This window comes from Sturnira hondurensis, unplaced genomic scaffold, assembly GCF_014824575.4.
Source record: "Sturnira hondurensis isolate 20B ecotype Veracruz unplaced genomic scaffold, ASM1482457v3 Scaffold0001872, whole genome shotgun sequence".
NCBI classification, from domain to species: Eukaryota; Metazoa; Chordata; class Mammalia; order Chiroptera; family Phyllostomidae; genus Sturnira; species Sturnira hondurensis.
In genome coordinates this window covers 32,592,942-32,605,622 of record NW_028074503.1, presented here as the reverse complement: position 1 = coordinate 32,605,622, position 12,681 = coordinate 32,592,942, and the positions used below count along the sequence as shown (strand labels likewise).

The following is a 12,681-nucleotide window of genomic DNA, read 5'->3' as shown; positions in this document are numbered from 1 at the left end:
GTCTTCAGCAAAGAAGATGCCAAGTGCTTCTGTTGCTAAGTGATAAACTTTTGGCGAATGCTCTTTTGAAGTTGAAAATGCCGAAAATCTTTTCAACATAAAATTTGAATAAGTGGGTCAGAAAATAAACATTTAATGGAAATGAATATATTGGGAACTGAAAGAATCATTATGTTGATTATTAATCTTCAAGAAGCATACAATAAGAGGATCCAGGCTCCGCTACAGATACACTAACATCAGTGTGAAATGGTATACATGAGATGATTCATTCAAAATGATTATTTATTGCACAAGACTGGAAACAACCTCCATGACTCTCAATAGGAAACTTACTACCTCAATTATGGCACATCTCTACAATGAAATATTACATACCTATAGAACACCATGGAGCTCTGATGAACTAGTATGGAATGAGCTTCCTTCAAGATACATTATGTGAAAAAACCCCACAGTGGTTAGAGTAGGCAAACATTTGTGTAGCCGGTGTGACTCAGTTGGTCGGAGCATTGTCCCATCACCAAACGGTTGGAGGCTGGATTCCCAGCCGCGGGTACAGCACAGGTCTGGGTGCATATGAGATGCAAGCAATCAACGCTTCTCTCTCGCATGAGTGTTTCTCTCCCTCTCCCTTCCTCCCTCTCTAGAAGCAGTGAAACAGTGTCCTCGGGTGAGGATAAAGGAAAAAATCATTAAAAAACCCCACTTACGTAAACACGAGGCTTCTTTATTCTCATACACAAATCTCTGGGAGAAGTGGGGATGATGAGTAAATGCTAATAAACATCATCGATCATTTTCAACTAAATTAAGTTAGAAACAAGAAAACAAGAAGCTGCAAGTCTAGGCCAAAGACTGAACGGAAATGACTGAAAAGTTACACACAGTGCCTGTCACATCAGACTGGAGAGCTGGTTGGACGGGTGTTATTTTGCCCACACTGAATTGACAGGCTTTTTCCATTTTGAAGAGGGCTTTGAGGGGAGGCCTCATCAAACTCAATCCGTGTGTTTTCCACAGATGAGGCTGCGAGGGTTGAGTTTTTTGACATCAACAAACTCCCTGGGCCCCTTCGCTGTCACTTACTTGGTCCAGGGTTTGCATTTTTCTGTAGAAGAAAGGGCATCGGAGAAATAGCCCACAAGGCAGGGCTCGCACACCGTGTCTCTGTTGAGCCGCACTGTCAAAAAACCAAATGGACAGAACAAAGAAAAGCCAAATAAGGACACTTAGAGATCAGCCAGGATGGTGGTCCAGAGGACAGCTCCAGGGAGCTTGCCCCTCTGCCTCTCCCCATCTGTCCCTGCCCTCACCAGCTGCGGCTCATCGCTTCCACCCCCACAGGCTTCTTCCCCCATGGCTTCTGCCCTCACAGCTTCCCAGGCCCACAGCCCCAGCAGGAGGTACAGAGTCTTTAAGCTCCCAAGGGTAACTGGCTCAGTGTCAGGCCTGGCAAAAATGCCTCCATATGGCCTCCCCCTGACTGTCACACTAGTGCCAGTGTCCGAGTTAGGTCCCGACCCTCTACTGTTCAGAGGCACTGTCCTGGCCACGGGTACAGCTCCCTAGCGGGGCCCCTGCTGTCTGATCTCCCCTCTCGGGCTTCTGGGCTTACATCAACCTCTCTCTCCAGAGAGTGACAGTCCTTTATTACTTATAAGGACGACTTCTTTACCGCCCTCTGCTGACCAACTTCATCTCTCCAGTCCAAGTATGGGAATGACAATGGCTTTCTAAACAAACAAACAAACAAACAAACTGCTACAGGTCTCTCTTTCTCTGTAACCAAGGGTTGGTAGCAAACTTTTTCTATGAAGGACCATATAGTAAGGATCCTTTGCAGGCCTTCTGGCCTCTGCCCAGAAACTTGTGGCACGAAGGCAGCCATAGACAATATGCTTTTAAAAAAACGGATGTGGCCACGTTCCAATAAAACTACGGACACAAACACAAGTGGCGGGAGAGCTTCTGGACCCCTGCCGGGGGCCACAGCCCTGAACGCAGGAATCGACCCTGCTTAGCAAGCTTTCTTCGACTCGCTCATATTCCTCGCAAACTGTTATTGAAATAGGAAATGTCTCAGATTTTCTGTGTCTATTACCTTTACTGCTACTGACACCAAAACCACAATTACTCTTGAAATGAGTTGCACTTCTTTGATTTATTGATGTGAATAAAACACTAAAATAAGGAATTGCACGCTCTTGGTCCAGAGTCAAAGTACGTATATTCTTGATTTCTGCAATGGCCTCAGTAGGCAGGGTGCCTGCCCCTTTAATCTATTTGATTAGCCTTAGAAATGATGTCAACAAAAGCCCGGTAAACATCTAGTCATTCACATAAATTTGGGCAGCTTTTAAAGAGATAAACACACTCTGGAAGAGTAACCCTTAAAGACAAAGAGACTTCCTAAAGGGCTGCAAGGCAGCGGAGCTTCACGGGCACTGGTCTCCCCCCGCACTGGGCTTCCATGGCTGTTCTTCATAACTGACCTCCCAGGGGTGCCCTGCTGCAGGTGGCCTGTCCCTGTTCCCTTCCGTAGTCACACTGCTCCCACTTTACAGAAGAAGGCACACTTCCTACCCACTGCAAACCCTGCTATGGTGCCAGACCTCTGAGGGGTCAAACAAAGCAACACGTCGAAATACTGGTGACGGCCAAGCTCCTGTGTTCAGAGCACCTGGGCACAGCATCTGTCCCTCCGCAGCAGAAGCACCTCAACAGAAGCAAGGGAACTGGGACCAGGCCACGTTGTTCTGAGTTCAATACAGTTGACGCCTGAACGATGGGGAGTTTAGGGGTTTTGACTGCTCCCCACTCTATGCAAATACCCACATAGAACTTTTGACTCTCCTCAAACTGAACTACCAACAGGCTCCTGTGGACTGGAAGCCTTACCGATACCAAACAATGAACACATTGCTTTCCTGGGTTCCACACTGTATTCTTACAATAAAGCAAGCTAGAGAAAATAAAGTGCTCTGAAGAAAATAAAAGAAAGTACTGTATGATATTTATCAACACAGCAAGTTTTGAAACATCTGCATGTAAGTGGACCTGTGCAGTTCAAACCCAGGTTGGTCAAAGTCAACAGGTCAACAGTGTAGTGCAAGGTAGGGCAGGCATGAAATTTTCATCCCCCCGCCCCGTGTCAGCCCCTCTATCCTCCACCTGTCACCAAAAGAACAAACCATCCCCCAAGGAGCAAGGCAGAGAGAACATTGATCAGAAAAAATGCAGAAAGGTGACAGCACCTTTTTTCACGCAGGTGTCAAACTTGGGAAAGGGTCCTGGGCCTTGTCTGAGAATCAAATTTCAGAAGGGAACTAACTGCCTGTCACGAGGAGATTTATTCTGAAAGGGAAAAATCAAGTCAATATCTGGACGACCACTCTATAAGTTACATAAATGTCGAACCAGTGGTACACTTGAAATGACTGTAATACTGTAATTGAAAACTTAAAAAAATTATTTAAAAAAAATCAAGTCAGGCTTGTTCTCAGAGAAAGCTTGTCTGGTTCACTTGAAACATTTGATAACCAAGATCAACTGTCCAAGTTAGACTCTGTGATGGACATTTTCCTCCATATGAACCGGTAGCAATAATATTTTAATTCTGCTAACCCTTGTCCAAGTGTTCTGGGTTAAAGCAACATGCCTCTAAGGGAAAGACACACAGTTATAAATAATTTGTCAAGTCTTAAAGAAACTGCTTTGGTACACTTCCTAGAAGTCAGGAAGTAAGTGAACACTGTTCCGAGTCAAAAAGATTTCCTTTTTTTTTTAACTTTCGAGAGAGTTGAAGGACACAGCTCAGAAGCGAGCAAGCAGCAAACACCACTTTGATGTCATGCCACAGTGTGGTCCTGGACCTGAATCTCAGGAGGGGCAAGCAGAACCGAGTGACACTCCAGTCACAGAATTCCGTCCTTAGCTATTTAGTTATTTATGTGAACAAGTTTCTCAGTACTTGGTGGAGATAGAATTAGTGTGGCATTCTGTTGCAATTTTTGTACTTAACCGTGAAGACATGAGCTAATTGAAAAAAAAAAATCTCCATGCGTTATGAAGTTCATAAAGCCTTTGCTTTTTGAATTATAATAAAGCAAAATAGATTCATTTTGGCCGATAGTGTAATAACTGTAGTAATAACAACTTAGCCCAGAAGAAGTGTTTTTAACCCTTAGAAAGGTGAGTCACCGGAAATTTTTTAAAAGTAAGATTTCAAATAGGTACCTATTTTTAAATATGAAAGAGCATGACAGGTCATTAGTAAAAACCCTCCAAGCACAAAAATACATTAGGATAAAATTCTGTGGGGAAGGTGAAGTGAGCACGAATCAAAGGAGGGAAAAGAACTGTGAAATGTCCCACCGTTAGTTACGGGGAGGAGAGCCTTTTTAAGTAGCCGTGCTGGGCATCCAACTGCCGTGGTGCGGCATCCATCAAATATCCTAGAAAGTGTTACTATTGCTGTCTTTCTTGGAAACGAAGTCCTCAGCAACTCTTTAAATTGTAATACAAAATTGAGCTGCCAACTTAAAAATATACTGGGGGGTGCGTGATATTTTTTAAAATTTTGCTAAGGGGGTTCATAAGTTTGTTTGCTTGTTTGTTTTGTTAAGTTGGACGACCCTGCACTGCCCGGTTCCCTCCTAAGCGGGGAGCTTAAGGCTTCACGGACGGAGGAGCCTGGAGACAATACGTGGGCCACGCGCTCACATGCCCAGTTGGAACCGAACCTGGGCTCCGTTCCCAGGGGGCCCTCAAGCTCCTCCAGCACCTCCCGGCCCCGGGAGCGTGCCCGACACAAGGGAAGGCGTCTCAGAGCCGGCTTGGGCCTCGGTGGGATTGGCTGCCGGCCATGGTGAGCTTTGGTGAGAGCAGACGACGCAGGATGCAACCCCGTACCCGGGTGCCGGGCGCCGAAGCCGGGAGCGCACTCGGCGTTGCGGCGGCAGCAGTCGCAGTCCTCGCTCCAGTGGTAGCCGGCTGTGCAGGCGCAGCGCCGCGGGGCGGTCCGGTTCCCGGGCACCACCGCCACCAGGGCCTTGCCTGCGGGCGACAGAGACAGGGCGGAGAGGCAGCGCAAGGAAGCATGGCACGGCAGGGCGCACACTATCCACCTCGCGCAGCTCCCCAGAGGCCAGGCCCCCGCCCCCACGCAGCGCCCCGCCGCCTCCCGGACACTGACTCATTCAGGACACTGAGCCCCTGTCGGCTTCCTGTGCTGGCTCTAAAACATCCCAGTAGGGGTTTTCTCTCTCAATAATTGAGAGGCATGTGGCTTTTTAAAAAGTCAATTTTCGTGTTAGCAGGGAGATTAAGGACTAGGGTGTTGATGAGTACTGATTACTTTAGCTAATGCAAAATAGACTTCATCGTTTCCTGATTTCTAGTAAATGCAAAAGTGATAAAACAGTCTTAACACGAAAGCTAGACAGGACCTAAGAGAATGGAGTTTCCGGGGTTGGGGATTCCTCCGGAGATCCTGTAGGGCCACTAGAGTTCAGGGTCAGAAAACTGGGGTCCCTGTGTAACTAGGAAGTGGCCAGGTCCGAGGCTGGGCCTGAAGGCATACTCGGAGATTCGTCTCTCCCCTCTGCAGAATAATAACCTTTGTCTTTTTTCATAGTGCACAGCAAAGTGCTCTCCCACTGTCCCCAGGTCCCGGCCCTGCCTGGGTCTTGTGGAGGAGAGGTGAATGCCCCACACAGTTGGTGCTGTTACCCACTGATTCCTATTTGCAGTTTCACCCGCCCACAGAAATGTCCTCGTTGCCCCGAAATCAGTACTGCTGGCCCTGTGGTGGAGTCAGTAAAATTCTCAGCCACTCCACAGACATGCGTGTTGCCAGGTGAGGACGAACAAGGCGACATGTTCTGCCTTGTTGCTGCAGCTCTCATACTGGAAACAAGAGTCTTTTCTGCGGTCCATGTTACGGCCCTGTTTTTGGCATCCGGCGATGTCACTGTTAAAAATGGCCTCCACGCGCAATGCTGAGGTGCTGTCCATCACTCCCTCAGCCCCAAGTGGCTGCAATGTGTCTTAGGGAGAAAATGTGTGTGCTATATAAACTTGGTTGGGTCATGATTCACAGCACTGTTGGTCGTGCATGAATCAAATGTTAATGAATAAAAAATATTTACTACATAAGGAACACGCACAACACAGGGTTATGTGCTGACAGGCTGACAAAGGGGGGCTGGGACCTGAGGCCCACAGGGACCTGCCTCTCTCCTGGGCGGAGTGGTTCGTTGTCTCCGTGTTCGCTAGTTCAGTATTGGTGGTGACTGTGCATCGCCACATGGAATAACAAGTCAACTGCACACACACGATACAGCACAGTGACATTATCGAAACAGATCGTCTTCCCCTGTGAGACCCGCTTCACCTGGGCTGTCCAAATGGCCCTGTACTTTATGTTCCTGAATACACAGTGGAGTTCGTTATGGGCTGACATTGGTGTCCCTCAAAATTCTATGTTGAGCTTCTAACCCTGGATGTGGTGGTGTTAGGAGGTGGGGCCTGTGGGAGGTGATGGGGGTGATTAGGTCATGGGGGTGGAGCCCTCAGGAATGGCATGAGTGTCCTTATGAGAAAGACATCAGAGAACTCTGACCGGTGTGGCTCAGTTGGCTGGGCATTGTCCTGCAAAGCAAAAGGTCGCAGGGCAGGGCACCTGCCTGCGTCAGGGCATGTGCAAGAGGGAATCACTCAGTGTTTCTCTCCCGCTCTTTCTCCCCCGCTTTCCCTCTCTCTAAAAAAATAAAGAATAAAAACATATGGAGAAAAGCAACAGAAAGCTTGTTTCCTCTCTCTGCTTCCTGCCATGTGAGAACACATCAAGAAAGCGGTCGTCTTGAAGCCTGGGAGAGGCCCTCACCGCGAACCGGGCAGTGCTGGCACCTGGTCTCAGACGCCAGCCTCCAGACCCGTGAGATGTGCATTCCTGTTGTACAAGCCCCTCAGTCTGTGGGTTTCTGCTATAGCAGCCTGAACCGACTAGAACGCCGTTCCAAGGGGAAAACCAACTGGAACCCTGTTCCCTCCTTCCCTGTGTCAGGTTTCAGCCCAAGTTTCAGTATTCCTTATCCTCATTCCTTTGGGGCCCAAGCATGGTGAACCTGGAGAAACCTCCATTCCCTTCTGTGTCCACTCTCTGAGGCCCAGGTCGGCTGGGCAGCCCCAAGGCCAGTGTGTATACAAACCCGCACACGATGCCTGGAAGCCCCGGGACACTGCTGCTTCCGGGAAAGAGTCTAACTCCCGCATCCCACATAAAGGCCAGTGGATGTAAGCCTGACATACTCTTAAGTATCTGAGGGAGCCAGGCTTTGTGTTTCAATCAGCTGTGGCAGTGGCAGTAGACAGAGTGAGTCTTCATTTCCAAGAGACAGCAATGAGTCAAGGTCATTACTAAGCACTGGGAAAGAAGACTTGATCAGCTGCCTCTGCTCGGTGGAGTTTCCGTGTTATCGACTCCAGCCAAAATCTGCCAGCTGTCTCTAACATATTAAAAAAATTAGGGTTAAATCCCCCCCTTATTTCCTAGTTCTCCCCACATGGGGGTGGCGGGGAAGGGACCTATAAGTAAAAATCAACCCAGAAGCAATGTGCCTCCCTAGCACTCAGAGTGAGGTTGCTAACTAAGATGTTTTGCCGAAAGTGGTCAGGAATCCTTGGAGAAGTGGCTGGTTCTGGGCGCAGGGCAGGCCACGTCCAAGAGGAGCTGGGAAATGAGGGAGCTCTTAGGGCTCCTGGAGGAGGTTGGGTGGATCTGAGCATCAGTAAAACTAGTCCCTGAAATAGCGTGCAACCCCTCAAATATGTCCACATTCAGGAGTCCACAATATTCATACAAATCCTTTGGAGAAAGCTTGGTGATCAAGTCGTTATTCTGAAAAGTGGTAACAAAGTTATGAGCGTTCACTCTGCCCCTCCTGTGTGTGGTGTACTTCAGGGTAACAGAGAGTTGAGGACAGAAGTGTCCCTTTAATGAGGCATTCCCGCTGAGAAATGAAGAAGGAATGGCAGAACTGGTTCGCCACCCGATGGAAATGGAGCTGGGCCCTGATTGTCAACAGCTGCTAACGTCCCAGAACGAGAGCAACGCAGCTATGATGGGGTAGCTGCAGTGTAACTGCATTGTACCAGCGACCAGGGAGTTTTGCCAAAAACAAAACGAAATAAACAAATCAGAATCGGAGCAGCGTTCTGGATCTAACAACGACTTTATAAGAAACGTAGGAGATGAAAAAAGAAAAAGAAAGGTAGGTGATGGAAGAACCGTTACATGACACCAAGGGAATGGAACTAACAAAAACCAGACGGAAAACTCCATGGGACCAGCAGTGAGGGTTCTCCCCAGATAAACCGAATAAAAAAGGCGGGGGGGGGGGTAGAGAAGGAAAGGGATCTCTAAGTTGAGACAACAGATGTATTTTGATCCTGATTCCTGCAAATAAACTGCAATTTTAAAAAATTGGATGCCCTGGCCAGCGTGGCTCAGTTGGTTGGGGTGCTGTCCCATAACCAAAAGGCTCCAGGCATGACCCCTAGTCAGGGCACATACCGAGGTTGCGGGTTCGATCCCCAGTCTGGGCACATACCAAAGGCAACCAGTCGGTGCTTCTCTCTTGCATCGACATTTCTCTTTCTCCCTCTCCCCTTCCTCTCTCTTTAAAGGCGATGGGAAAGTGTTCTCATATGAGGACAAAAAAAATTTTTACAGAAGAAAAAAATTGAGGCAAAAAATACAGCGGTTTTATTAACTGAAGAGGTAATAAAACATTTATCATTTAGGGAAAAGATCCGGGAGTCAGAAGATCTGACCTGGAGTCCTGCTCCTCACTGGTTAACTCTGGAGAAGTCATTCAGCCTCTCTCAGTCTCAGTTTTCCTATCTCTAGAATGGGATCGCCATGGCTTCCTCCCAGGGTTCTCGTGAGGATTAAATAACACAGCACGCAGAGAAGCACTGCGGGGATGTCTAGTCGGTTCTAAGGGGTGTCCCACCACTAAGCTGCAACACGAGCATTCCAGAACCACAAGTTTGCCGGAAAGATTGTGACACAGTGCTTCTGGGGTTGGAAGCACAGTTTTCCGTGGTTGGTGGTCAGAACGCCCTCCTCTGCCCCCCGCCCCGAGACTCGGCACTGCCGTATCTGACAAGACCACTCACCCACACCTCGCACCGCCGCGACCGGCTCACCTGTGTCACACACTTTATGCAGCAAGCACTTCTCCTCCTCGTTCCAGGTGTCCAGGTACTCATCCCGGCCGCAGGGCAGACACACGCTGTCAGCGGTAGCAGTGCACTTGGACGACATGTACGTTCCTGAAGTGCACAGGGGACGGGTGCCCTGATCAAAAACACCCAAACGCCAAAGCAACGGAGCAGCACCAACCTCCCGGAACGTGACCCCCACGATCCCAGGAAGTCCCCAAAGACAGCGTGACCCACAGGACCCCAGCTGCTAAGACGGCCTCTCCACACCTGCTGCCCTGTGTCCCGGCAGCCTCTAGTCCTTCCACGTGGAAAAGGCTCCTGCCCACCCGACTCTGCTGACCAAGGGGAAGAACATTGGTCTCCAAACTCGCGCCCATAGGACTTAATGGGCTCCCTGGGGGGTTACATTTCACCCCTCCTGCCCCACCTTCAAAATCCCCCTTCCGTCAATCTGCCCTGCATGTACTGTGAGCTCATGGTTAACTGAGTCTGACCACACACACACACACAATGGATCTTGGTTCGGCACAATCAAGAAATATTTGTATCGGAAATATCTCAGGGGTCTTGTTCTAAGGTGACCACCTTTTCCTTATAGATATGCTCTGCTCCCCCAGGCAACGAGCGAATAGGGACCCTGTGGACTTGGGAGTTCCCTGGGCCTGTAGGAATGAGGCCACATTCCAGCAGAATGGTGGTGGGGACACTGTCCCCAGCCCCCCTCCTGCCCCTCAGCAGGTGAGTATGTGGGCAGACGCTCTAATGGCAGCGTCTAGGCAATTTCAGCGGCAGCAATTCCAGGACCGGTATCCTCCCCACCGATTCTTCCGTCATAATACTTCTCGGTAAGAGTTGAATTTCCTATCTTGAGAGCTTGAATCACAAAGTGCTAACACATGCACTTAAAAGCCGCCTCGCCTTCTCAAGAAATGGTGTTTTGGAAAAACGACATTCTGGCCTGGAGTCAGCACCGGTTTCTGAAATGGGTTTTGATGGGTAAGGGATTTTATCTCCTGCGACAAAGGTTTGTTGTCTCCAGAATGACAGACATACCACTTGCCACTACCCTAAAAAGCCCATCCAATCTTGTTTTTCATCTGGCAGCTAGAAATCATTCCTTAGATTAAAGAAACAGAGAACTAAAGTCCCACCCCCTTTGGAGGGGCGATGATGGACGGCTGGTTGGCACACACCTGGCTCACATTTGCGGCAGCACCGTCCGGAGTGCTGGTAATGCCTCTCGCTGGCACACGGAGGGGCGACCTGAAAAGTCACCTGAAAGAAAGTTGGCACAGGCAGAGATCACACACAAGTTCTTTCTGAACAAAACAAAAAACACGAGTCGTCAAATAACATGTCGGAAAAGCAGAACAGCACGCACAGTCCTGAAACTCTGCTGGGTAATGTTATCCTCCCCCGACATGTCGCTGTCCCGTTCTAGCCCACCCCCTCCCCGAGAACGGGCACACCCCGCTGATCTTGCCAGAGAAGCCACTTCGCCATCCACACGTGTTTTGGTTATGCTCACGGCGACGTGAGGAATGAAAGGAAAATTCACAAATGGGGCACCGGAGTTTGAACACTGCGCTGCCCAAGCCACACACAAAACGGGTCCCACTTCTGTGGGTCACCATGCTGTCACCTTTGGCCATAAACTGCAGGAGAATACAAGGAGCCCCTTCCCATGTACAGGTGGGCAAAAGTTTGTGTGGGAAACAACGCAAGCATGAGGACATAATAATACAAGAAGAAACTCTGCTTCCCAGGCTCACAGTTGTACATCTGCTTTTGCTCACCCCTGTATAGTTTACCAGGGGATGTGGAATTTGGTCTTCCGCGCTGTATCTGACTGCTAAGAGATGTTTAACCCTGCTTACTTTCTAAAATTTTAAACATGCAAAGAACTTTACTAGTGGGATAGCAAGCTTCGAAAGGAAGCGTTGGGGCTGGGACCCGGGAGTCCCTACTGCCTGCCAGCCGGGAAACCCAAGACAAGCTCCTTAAGCTTTCTAAGTCCCAGTCCCCTTGCTGCATGACTCTAATACACACGTGAACTTCTGAATCTGCCCATCTAAGTAAAACAAAACAAAAAAACAAGCTTTTTACATTCACTTATAGATTCTTATCAGTGCACTGCAGAAAAGCTCTTTTCCTCACAGCCTCCTCAGTGCATGAAAAAACAGAACTTGGGGACAGGCAGTCACGTGGAGATGGAACAGTGTACCTGGAGAGCCGGGTTCAGCCAAGCAGACAGGGTTCAAGTTCCCTGTGGCATCCCGGGACCCAAAGTCACACACCTAGCCCTCTGGGGGCTTACACACCTGGGAGAGGGGGCTCTGGGGGAGGCTGAGGAGCCCTGCCTCACTGAAGAAGTCCAGGGCTGCTTTCCTATGGGAAGGGACGAGTGAGCTCCATCTTGCAGGATAAATAGTAAATGGCCAGATGAGGAAAAGGGAACTGGTAGGTGGTGGTTAGGGACAGAGGTAAAGAAAAGAAGACAGGTGGGGAGGGGGAGCACAGGGTGGCAACAGAGACCATGAGCAGAGTGGGGGGTTGATGAGCACAGTGATACGGGGGGGGGGGGGCTCCCTCTGCATGGGGATGGAAGGTGCAGAAATAACACGGCCCTGGGCCCTCAGAATACACCTCGGTGGTGAAAGGTTTTGGAGAGAGAGCACGTGCCCGGAAAACCCTAGTGGCTGAGTGGGGGAGGGGCGGGGAGGGGAGGGGAGGGGAGGGGAAGGGGTGGGATGCAGCCTAGGACGACCTTTCTAACCTCACCCTGCCCAGGCAAAGGGCTCACAGGAGGGAGGTGGTCCAGGACGGTTACTTTGAGGTGGGTGAGAAAGTCCAACGTGTTCCTGGAGGCAGGTGTGCCAGGAAGGTTGTACCTGGACTTGCTTCCTCGACCTAGTTCACACGCCCCTGGGCACCGGATAAGGGGAGAGGGATAACGTGACTCGAATGCTCCCCACCCAGTCACCGCTGGACAGTGGCTCACGGGGAGCACCGTACGCCCGGTGGCACCTGGGAAGGATGATGAAACACAAAGCGCCCCACCGCTCCTCTCTGGTCTTTCTCTTTGCTCTCTTAGGAATGGTTTCTCTGTAGGCTGCTGCGCTGCCTCTGTGTCTGGCACAGTCTCGTGTGCACGTGGAAGGCAGACGAGCAGAGGCACCGTGGTAGAGCTGAATGAGGTCAGTGCACACTTGCCGAACGGGATTTATCGGAGCGCAATGAGCTGCGAACCCCGCTGCAGCGCTGATGGCAGAGTTGAAGGAGATAACTACGCGGTCGGGCGCATTTCAGAGGAGAAAGGTTATCGATGGCCTCTGACCCATCAGAAGGCTGCCATGGTCTCTGCCAGATAAGTGCACACTTTGTGTACATACACGGAAGGTTCTTTTTAGGGGAATTTGGCACAGGGCTCCCCCTGAAGCAGCTGCT

At 49.8% G+C, this 12,681-nt stretch overlaps 1 protein-coding gene across 2 annotated transcripts in view; it reads right to left on the bottom strand.

Annotated features, from left to right (window-relative positions):
- Nucleotides 1-12,681, bottom strand: part of TNFRSF11A (TNF receptor superfamily member 11a) — a 52,666-nt gene that overhangs the window by 19,435 nt on the left and 20,550 nt on the right. For both annotated transcript variants that reach the window (XM_037035379.1, XM_037035385.1), the window contains exons 2-5: nucleotides 10,428-10,509; nucleotides 9,217-9,342; nucleotides 4,915-5,058; nucleotides 1,090-1,183 (exon numbers count right to left, since the gene is read on the bottom strand). In XM_037035379.1, coding sequence (XP_036891274.1) covers nucleotides 1,090-1,183; nucleotides 4,915-5,058; nucleotides 9,217-9,342; nucleotides 10,428-10,509 — 446 coding nt within the window. The remainder of the gene's footprint in view (nucleotides 1-1,089; nucleotides 1,184-4,914; nucleotides 5,059-9,216; nucleotides 9,343-10,427; nucleotides 10,510-12,681) is intronic.